The 10,783-nt window shown below is 54.9% G+C and overlaps 1 protein-coding gene across 1 annotated transcript; it reads left to right on the top strand.

Annotated features, from left to right (window-relative positions):
- Positions 1–226: 226 nt before the first annotated feature.
- On the top strand, positions 227–9,159 carry LOC130130966 (histidine-rich glycoprotein-like). The gene is made up of 4 exons (XM_056300830.1): positions 227–401; positions 6,435–7,016; positions 8,014–8,397; positions 9,080–9,159. The coding sequence occupies exons 1-4, from the start codon at positions 227–229 to the stop codon at positions 9,157–9,159; spliced, it is 1,221 nt and encodes a 406-aa protein (XP_056156805.1).
- Positions 9,160–10,783: the final 1,624 nt, after the last annotated feature.

The following is a 10,783-nucleotide window of genomic DNA, read 5'->3' as shown; positions in this document are numbered from 1 at the left end:
TTAAGAACTCTCTCGGGAAGACAAACAAACGTCCACCTGGGTCCTGGACGCCGGCTGCACCGATTTACTCCACGGAGGTTTTTACTGCGGCGTGACGGCCCATCGACACAAAAGTGTGTGAAGATTTGCTTCGCCTACCGTCCACCGCCAGCCAGAAGTACGGCGGCGTTTCACACACACCGTTCAGCCACGGTGACCTATGACCTGCAGGTCACAGCCAACAGATATGGTTTCGGATGACCTTGACAAAATCCAAAATGGAGGAATCCCTCATGAGCCGCACGCGTCTTGGTGTGGTGGCGCTGATGGGCCAGGAGAGCCCGGTCCGCTGCAGCCTGTGGGCCCGCCCGGGGGCCACGGCCCTGACCGGAGCGCCGCCCGAGGAGGCGACACCGAGGGCGGTCTGACAGGACGCGGAAGGAGGGCAGGCTAAGCTAGCTGCTAGCCCACGCAGACCGGCAGCTCCGACAGGCATCCTGGCTGGCGTTCGCTCTCCGGACAGGGATTTTGTGTCGCTTAGTTAGACGTGTGCGTCAGGTTGGACACGTGTGTTCTGGGATTCGCGTTGTCGTCTTTGTGTTGCACCGCTGTGCGCTGGGGGAGCCGAGGCGTCTCTGGTTCTGATGTCACAGCTCGCTGGCGCCACCACGTCCTCGGCTATGTGACGTCACCGCCGCTTGGTCGGGGACAGCGAAGCGTGACACAAATGTCCAAACGCTTTTGTGTATCTGTGACTGCCGCTTCCTTCCTCACTTGAAACTCACAAATCCCTGTGTGTGTGTGTGTGTGTGTGTAGGTCCGCTGTCTCCCACGCATCTAAGTGTGATTGTGAGGAAGTAAATCACTGCTTTAAACACAGTGTGTGTGTGTGTGTGTGTGTGTGTGTGTGTGTGTGTGGTGTGTGTGTGTGTGTGAGAGAGAGAGACAGAGGGAGAGTGGGTGAGTGTAAAGTAAGAAGGAGTAGGTTGCAGATGACATGGTGCTGGTATGTGTGTGTGTGTGTGTGTGTGTGTGTGTGTGTGTGTGGGTGTGTGTGTGTGTGTGTGTGTGTGTGGGTGTGTGTGTGTGTGGGTGTGTGTGTGTGTGTTTGCTGCACCACATGGGGCAGGGTGGTGCGTGGTGTGCAGGTAGGTGTGTGTGTGTGTGTGTGTGGGTGTGTGTGTGTGTGTGTGTTTGCTGCACCACATGGGGCAGGGTGGTGCGTGGTGTGCAGGTAGGTGTGTGTGTGTGTGTGTGTGTGTGTGTGTGTGTGTGTGTTTGCTGCACCACACGGGGGAGGGTGGTGTGCAGGTGTGTGTGTGGTTACACCGTCTTGTGCTGTGATTCACAGTTAATCATAATCACAGCAGCAAATAAGTATGTGCACATTGTGTGTATACTATGTGTGGTGTGTGTGTAAGTGTGTGTCTTTGTGTGTATTGGAGAGAGAGAGAGAGAGAGAGGACAGAGAGAGAGAGGACAGAGAGAGAGAGAGAGACAGAGAGGACAGAGAGAGACCAGGTAAGACCTGCAGGTCACCGGTCTATAAAAGCTCCTCTTCGCAGATGGATTTTTGATGTGCGACTTTTGTGCAGCACTTGCAGCCAGCAGCTCATGTGTACGTGGTGAACAAGTCTGAACACGTCGTATGTCCACGTGTGTGTGTGTGTGTGTGTGTGTGTGTGTGTGTGTCTTTGGCCGGTGGCTATTCCTGCCATCTGTACACGACCATGTAGCTCTGCTAGGGATCGGTCCTGAAATATACGAATAAATGAATAAATAAATAAATAAATAAATAAATAAAGGCTCTCTGATCACATCCAGTCGACACAGCATAACACACCCCAGCACGTGTACAGGACGTGTACAGGATGTGTACAGGATGTGTACAGGACCTGTACAGGATGTGTACAGTACGTGTACAGGATGTGTACAGGACCTGTACAGGACGTGTACAGGACGTGTACAGGATGTGTACAGGATGTGTACAGGACCTGTACAGGATGTGTACAGGATGTGTACAGGACGTGTACAGGACCTGTACAGGATGTGTACAGGATGTGTACAGGACGTGTACAGGACCTGTACAGGATGTGTACAGGACGTGTACAGGACGTGTACAGGATGTACAGGACGTGTAAAGGACATGTACAGGATGTGTACAGGACGTGTACAGGATGTGTACAGGATGTGTACAGGATGTGTACAGGACCTGTACAGGATGTGTACAGGATGTGTACAGGATGTGTACAGGATGTGTACAGGACCTGTACAGGATGTGTACAGGATGTGTACAGGACGTGTACAGGACCTGTACAGGATGTGTACAGGATGTGTACAGGACGTAAACAGGACCTGTACAGGATGTGTACAGGACGTGTACAGGACGTGTACAGGATGTACAGGACGTGTAAAGGACATGTACAGGATGTGTACAGGACCTGTACAGGATGTGTACAGGATGTGTACAGGATGTGTACAGGACCTGTACAGGACGTGTACAGGACGTGTACAGGATGTGTACAGGATGTGTACAGGACCTGTACAGGATGTGTACAGGATGTGTACAGGACGTGTACAGGACCTGTACAGGATGTGTACAGGATGTGTACAGGACGTGTACAGGACCTGTACAGGATGTGTACAGGACGTGTACAGGACGTGTACAGGATGTACAGGACGTGTAAAGGACATGTACAGGATGTGTACAGGACGTGTACAGGATGTACAGGACGTGTACAGGATGTGTACAGGACGTGTACAGGATGTGTACAGGAATACATCTATTCTGTTATGTAACCTTTATGAACAAGCAGTAAAAAAAACATCTCTCATGGACGAGCAACTTTCAAGTGTATCAATTCAATCAGTGAGACGGAAAACAGAGACCATGTGACCCGACAGATCATGTGACCCGACAGATCATGTGACCTGACAGATCATGTGACCCGACAGCCCATGTGACCCGACAGATCAGACACACAAAGGCCTTTTCTCTGGTTTCTCCCCTTTACTGCGTTCTGTAGGAGGTGAAACAGCAGAGCCGTCATGATGGGACTGTGTGACAGAGACCAGAGAGAGAGAGAGAGAGAGAGAGAGAAGAGAGAGAGAGAGAGAGAGAGAGAGAGAGAGAGAGGGCAAGAGAGAGCGAGAGAGAGAGAGAGAGAGAGAGAGAGAGGGCAAGAGAGAGCGAGAGAGAGAGAGAGAGAGAGAGAGGGCAAGAGAGAGCGAGAGAGAGAGAGAGAGAGAGAGAGAGAGAGAGAGAGAGAGGGCAAGAGAGAGCGAGAGACAGAGGGCAAGAGAGAGAAAGAGAGAGCGAGAGACAGAGAGCGAGAGACAGAGGGCAAGAGAGAGACAGAGAGAGCGAGAGACAGAGAGCGAGAGACAGAGGGCAAGAGAGACACAGAGAGAGCGAGAGACAGAGGGCAAGAGAGAGACAGAGAGAGCGAGAGACAGAGAGCGAGAGACAGAGGCAAGAGAGAGACAGAGAGAGCGAGAGACAGAGAGCGAGAGACAGAGGGCAAGAGAGACACAGAGAGAGCGAGAGACAGAGGGCAAGAGAGAGACAGAGAGAGCGAGAGACAGAGGACAAGAGAGAGACAGAGAGAGCGAGAGACAGAGGGCAAGAGAGAGACAGAGAGAGCGAGAGACAGAGGGCAAGAGAGAGACAGAGGCAAGAGAGAGACAGAGAGAAGCGAGAGACAGAGGGCAAGAGAGAGACAGAGAGAGCGAGAGACAGAGGGCAAGAGAGAGACAGAGAGAGCGAGAGACAGAGGGCAAGAGAGAGACAGAGAGAGCGAGAGACAGAGGGCAAGAGAGAGACAGAGAGAGCGAGAGACAGAGGGCAAGAGAGAGACAGAGAGAGCGAGAGACAGAGGGCAAGAGAGAGACAGAGAGAGCGAGAGACAGAGGGCAAGAGAGAGACAGAGAGAGCGAGAGACAGAGGCAAGAGAGAGACAGAGAGAGCGAGAGACAGAGGGCAAGAGAGAGACAGAGAGAGCGAGAGACAGAGGGCAAGAGAGAAACAGAGAGCGAGAGACAGAGGGCAAGAGAGAGAAAGAGAGAGCGAGAGACAGAGAGCGAGAGACAGAGAGCGAGAGACAGAGGCAAGAGAGAGAGAGAGAGAGCGAGAGACAGAGGGCAAGAGAGAGACAGAGAGAGCGAGAGACAGAGGGCAAGAGAGAGAAAGAGAGAGCGAGAGACAGAGGGCAAGAGAGAGAAAGAGAGAGCGAGAGACAGAGGGCAAGAGAGAGCGAGAGACAGAGAGAGCGAGAGACAGAGGGCAAGAGAGAGACAGAGAGAGCGAGAGACAGAGGGCAAGAGAGAGACAGAGAGGGCGAGAGACAGAGGGCAAGAGAGAGAAAGAGAGAGTGAGAGACAGAGGGCAAGAGAGAGACAGAGAGAGCGAGAGACAGAGGGCAAGACAGACAGAGAGTCAGAGACAGAGGGCAAGAGAGAGACAGAGGGCAAGAGAGAGACAGAGAGAGTGAGAGACAGAGGGCAAGAGAGAGACAGAGAGAGCGAGAGACAGAGGGCAAGAGAGAGACAGAGAGAGAGAGACAGAGGGCAAGAGAGAGACAGAGGGCAAGAGAGAGACAGAGGGCAAGAGAGAGACAGAGAGCAAGAGAGACAGAGAGTCAGAGACAGAGGGCAAGAGAGAGACAGAGGGCAAGAGAAAGACAGAGAGAGCGAGAGACAGAGGGCAAGAGAGAGACAGAGAGAGCGAGAGACAGAGGCAAGAGAGAGACAGAGAGGGTGAGAGACAGAGGGCAAGAGAGAGACAGAGGCAAGAGAGAGACAGAGAGAGCGAGAGACAGACGGCAAGAGAGAGAAAGAGAGAGTGAGAGACAGAGGGCAAGAGAGAGAAAGAGGGCAAGAGAGACTGAGGGCAAGAGAGAGACTGAGGGCAAGAGAGAGACAGAGGGCAAGAGAGACAGAGGGCAAGAGAGACAGAGGGCAAGAGAGAGACAGAGAGAGCGAGAGACTGAGGGCAAGAGAGAGACAGAGGGCAAGAGAGAGACTGAGGGCAAGAGAGACAGAGGGCAAGAGAGACAGAGGGCAAGAGAGAGACAGAGGGCAAGAGAGAGACGGAGAGAACATAATCCTTCCATATCTCCTCCTTGCCTCAGACACCCCACCATCACCCTGCTCAGTGAATCACCCCGGCTTTGATGTCGGCCCTTTTTCTCCTTCATCCCTCCGCTGATATTCAACCACTCCTGTCCTTCTCCCTCTCCTCTCTTCCTCACAGGCTAATCCCTAACCTCTCTCTCTCTCTCTCTCTCTCTCTCTCTCTCTCTCTCTCTCTCTCTCTCTCTCTCTCTCTCTCTCTCTCTCTCTCTCCCTCCTTCCCCACTGTAATTCTCTCCCCCCCCCCTCTCTCTCTCTCCCCACTGTAGCTCTCCTCACCCACACTGCGGCGTTGAGCAGCAGGCGGGCGGCTGACACAGGTTGACACGTAGCCCACTGACAGGAACACCCGGTCAACACACACACACACAAACACACACAAACACACACACACACACACACACACACACACACACACACACACACACACACACACACACACACACACACACACAAACACACACAAACACACACACACACACACACACACACACACACACACACACACACACACACACACAAACACACACACACTTCTTTCAAAACACAGCCAACTTGAGTTTTCTGAAAAGTGGAGAAACGTAATGGCAGCAGGGTAGAACCCCGTGCAGGAACGGTGGGTCCAGAATGGAGACGGGATGAGTGCAGGACTCCAGAAACGCCACACGACCACGGTTCAGCCCACCACGACCACGGTTCAGCCCACTACGACCACGGTTCAGTCCACCATGATCACAGTTCAGTCCACCATGATCACAGTTCAGTCCACCACGACCACGGTTCAGCCCACTACGACCACGGCTCAGTCCACCATGATCACAGTTCAGCCCACTACGACCACGGTTCAGCCCACCACGACCACGGCTCAGTCCACCACGACCACGGCTCAGTCCACTACGACCACGGCTCAGTCCACCACGACCCAGTCCACCACGACCACGGCTCAGTCCACCATGATCACAGTTCAGTCCACCATGATCACAGTTCAGTCCACCACGACCACGGCTCAGTCCACCACGACCACGGCTCAGTCCACCACGACCACGGCTCAGTCCACTACGACCACGGCTCAGTCCACCATGATCACAGTTCAGTCCACCATGATCACAGTTCAGTCCACCATGATCACAGTTCAGTCCACCACGACCACGGTTCAGCCCACCACGACCACGGCTCAGTCCACCATGATCACAGTTCAGTCCACCACGACCACGGCTCAGTCCACCATGATCACAGTTCAGCCCACTACGACCACGGCTCAGTCCACCACGACCACGGCTCAGTCCACTACGACCACGGCTCAGTCCACCATGATCACGGTTCAGCCCACTACGACCACGGTTCAGCCCACTACGACCACGGCTCAGTCCACCACGACCACGGTTCAGCCCACTACGACCACGGCTCAGTCCACCACGACCACGGTTCAGCCCACTACGACCACGGCTCAGTCCACCACGACCACGGCTCAGTCCACCACGACCACGGTTCAGCCCACTACGACCACGGCTCAGTCCACCACGACCACGGCTCAGTCCACCACGACCACGGTTCAGTCCACCACGACCACGGTTCAGCCCACTACGACCACGGTTCAGTCCACCACGACCACAGTTCAGCCCACCACGACCACAGTTCAGCCCACTACGACCACGGTTCAGCCCACCACGACCACGGCTCAGTCCACCATGACCACGGTTCAGCCCACCACGACCACGGCTCAGTCCACCATGACCACGGTTCAGCCCACCACGACCACGGCTCAGTCCACCACGACCACGGTTCAGCCCACCACGACCCAGGCTCAGCCCACTACGACCACGGTTCAGCCCACTACGACCACGGTTCAGCCCACTACGACCACGGCTCAGTCCACCACGACCACGGTTCAGCCCACTACGACCACGGTTCAGTCCACCATGATCACAGTTCAGTCCACCATGATCACAGTTCAGTCCACCATGATCACAGTTCAGTCCACCATGATCACAGTTCAGTCCACCACGACCACGGTTCAGCCCACTACGACCACGGCTCAGTCCACCATGATCACAGTTCAGCCCACTACGACCACGGTTCAGCCCACCACGACCACGGCTCAGTCCACCACGACCACGGCTCAGTCCACTACGACCACGGCTCAGTCCACCACGACCCAGTCCACCACGACCACGGCTCAGTCCACCATGATCACAGTTCAGTCCACCATGATCACAGTTCAGTCCACCACGACCACGGCTCAGTCCACCACGACCACGGCTCAGTCCACCACGACCACGGCTCAGTCCACTACGACCACGGCTCAGTCCACCACGACCCAGTCCACCACGACCACGGCTCAGTCCACCATGATCACAGTTCAGTCCACCATGATCACAGTTCAGTATGATCACAGTTCAGTCCACCATGATCACAGTTCAGTCCACCACGACCACGGCTCAGTCCACCACGACCACGGCTCAGTCCACCACGACCACGGCTCAGTCCACTACGACCACGGCTCAGTCCACCATGATCACAGTTCAGTCCACCATGATCACAGTTCAGTCCACCATGATCACAGTTCAGTCCACCATGATCACGGTTCAGTCCACCACGACCACGGTTCAGCCCACCACGACCACGGCTCAGTCCACCATGATCACAGTTCAGTCCACCACGACCACGGCTCAGTCCACCATGATCACAGTTCAGCCCACTACGACCACGGCTCAGTCCACCACGACCACGGCTCAGTCCACTACGACCACGGCTCAGTCCACCATGATCACAGTTCAGCCCACTACGACCACGGTTCAGCCCACTACGACCACGGCTCAGTCCACCACGACCACGGTTCAGCCCACTACGACCACGGCTCAGTCCAGCACGACCACGGCTCAGTCCACCACGACCACGGCTCAGTCCACCACGACCACGGTTCAGCCCACCACGACCACGGCTCAGTCCACCACGACCACGGCTCAGTCCACCACGACCACGGTTCAGTCCACCACGACCACGGTTCAGCCCACTACGACCACGGTTCAGTCCACCACGACCACAGTTCAGCCCACCACGACCACAGTTCAGCCCACTACGACCACGGTTCAGCCCACCACGACCACGGCTCAGTCCACCACGACCACGGTTCAGCCCACCACGACCCAGGCTCAGCCCACTACGACCACGGTTCAGCCCACTACGACCACGGTTCAGCCCACTACGACCACGGCTCAGTCCACTACGACCACGGTTCAGCCCAGTACGACCACGGTTCAGCCCACTACGACCACCTGACCTACATGTGTTTGGACTGCGGGAGGAAACCGGCGCCCCCGGAGGAAACCCACGCAGACAACATGCAAACTCCACACAGGGGACGACCCGGGACGACCCCCAAGGTTGGACCACCCCGGGGATCGAACCCAGGACCTTCTCGCTGCGAGGCGCCCGCACTAACCACTGCGGCACCGCGTGGTCCAGGATCAAACATGAACATGTTTAATATGAGAGAGTTGCGGACTGCACCTTTAAAGATCACACGCGATCTTCCCTCCATAAAAACCCCTCCATCCCCCCTTTCTGTCTCGCTCTACTTCCACACACACACACACACACACACACACACACACACACACACACACACACACACACTAGGTCACTACATAAGGAGGGCAGGACGAGCCTTTATACACACACACACACACACACACACACCACACATACACACACACACACACACACACACACACACACACACACACACTAGGTCACTACATAAGGAGGGCAGGACGAGCCTTTATACACACACACACACACACCACACACACACACACACACACACACACACATACACCACACCACACACACACACACACACACATGCGCACACGCACACACGTGCACACACACACACACACACACACACACACACAAACTGAGGAAACCCACATCGGGTGCACACAGAGCCGTGTGCATACAGGTGCAGGTATTTCTGGGCCTCCTGAGGCGTCCTGGTGGTTCAGGCCCGGTGGTCCAGGCCCGGTGGTCCAGGCCTGGTGGCAGTGACGCCGGTTCAAATCCGGTCTCAGGATCTTGACCACGTGACCCCCCCCACCACGTGTTCCTGCCTAATGAAGACTCAAATGCAACATAAATAAACAAATAAATAAAACAAAAGCAACGTCTCCAGTTGGCGAAGATAAAGACGAAGGAAAGCCTGTGTGACAGACACACACACACACTGCAGTGTGTGTGTGTGTCTGTCTGGCAAACGCACAACTTCCCATGGCTGACGAGCTTGCCAGTCACATTTGTGCAAATTTGCAGTTATCCAGTCATCTAGAGCCCCCACCCCCCACCCCCACCCCCACCCCCACTACAGACTGAGCATGTGACCTGTGGGGGGGGTGTGTGCGTGTGTGTGTGTGCGTGTGTGTGTGTGTGTGTGTGTGTGTGTGTGTGTGTGTGTGTGTGAGATACAGTAAGAAAAGGGGAAATGCAAAAAGCTTTTAATGCTTTGGAAACAGTTTCGCTGTGTGTGTGTGTGTGTGTGTCTGTGTGTGTGTGTGTGTGTGTGTGTGTGTGTGTGTGTCTTTCAGATTTATCCAAGCGGATACACAAAATCTCTCTCCTGTGTGTGTGTGTGTCTGTCTTACACACACACTCTTACATCTGACCCTTCATTAAAGTGATTACAGCTTAATGAGTACAACACACGCCTAATCCAGTTAGGTTGAGACGGGAGGAGGAGGGGGGGAGGGGGAGGAGGGGGGGGAGGGGGAGGGGGAGGGGGGCATCGCGGCCCACTCCCCCCTGCTGGGGCGTAATCACTTGATTGGCTGATGGGAACATGAGCCGTCTGGCTCCACGGATGACCACATCAGCTTCCTGGTAGTCGGCCAATCAGAGGGGGTCTCCTGGCCGGGCACCGTGACCGGCTCAGCGCGTTGGGCAGACGGGTCGGGTCGAGCTCGGATCCTTCCAGAACATCACGCAGTTCTAGCACCCATCACGCCCACTTCACAGCAGCCCACGTTATAAACCACCCCGTTTCCTCACTACGCCGGTGGGGGGAAGCTGCTCACTGCTTCACCTGCTAACTACACCTTCTGCCTACACCTGCTAACTACACCTTCTGCCTGCACCAGCTAACTACACCTTCTGCCTACACCTGCTAACTACACCTTCTGCCTGCACCAGCTAACTACACCTTCTGCCTGCACCAGCTAACTACACCTTGTTCCTGCACCAGCTAACTACACCAGCTAACTACACCTTCTACCTGCACCAGCTAACTACACCAGCTAACTACACCTTCTACCTGCACCAGCTAACTACTACTACTTCTGCCTGCACTAGCTAACTACACCTTGTACCTGCACCAGCTAACTACACCAGCTAACTACACCTTCTACCTGCACCAGCTAACTACACCTTCTGCCTGCACCAGCTAACTACTACTTCTGCCTGCACTAGCTAACTACACCTTGTACGTGCACCAGCTAACTACACCTTGTACTTGCACCAGCTAACGACACCTTCTACCTGCACCTGCTAACTACACCTTGTACTTGCACCAGCTAACTACACCTTCTACCTGCACCTGCTAACTACACCTTCTACCTGCACCAGCTAACTACACCTTCTAACTGCAGCAGCTAACTACACCTTCTACCTGCACCAGCTAACT

Source organism: Lampris incognitus, chromosome 20, assembly GCF_029633865.1.
Source record: "Lampris incognitus isolate fLamInc1 chromosome 20, fLamInc1.hap2, whole genome shotgun sequence".
NCBI lineage: Eukaryota > Metazoa > Chordata > Actinopteri > Lampriformes > Lampridae > Lampris > Lampris incognitus.
The sequence above is the reverse complement of the archived record's forward strand: the minus strand, read 5'-3'. Positions and strand labels throughout refer to the sequence as shown.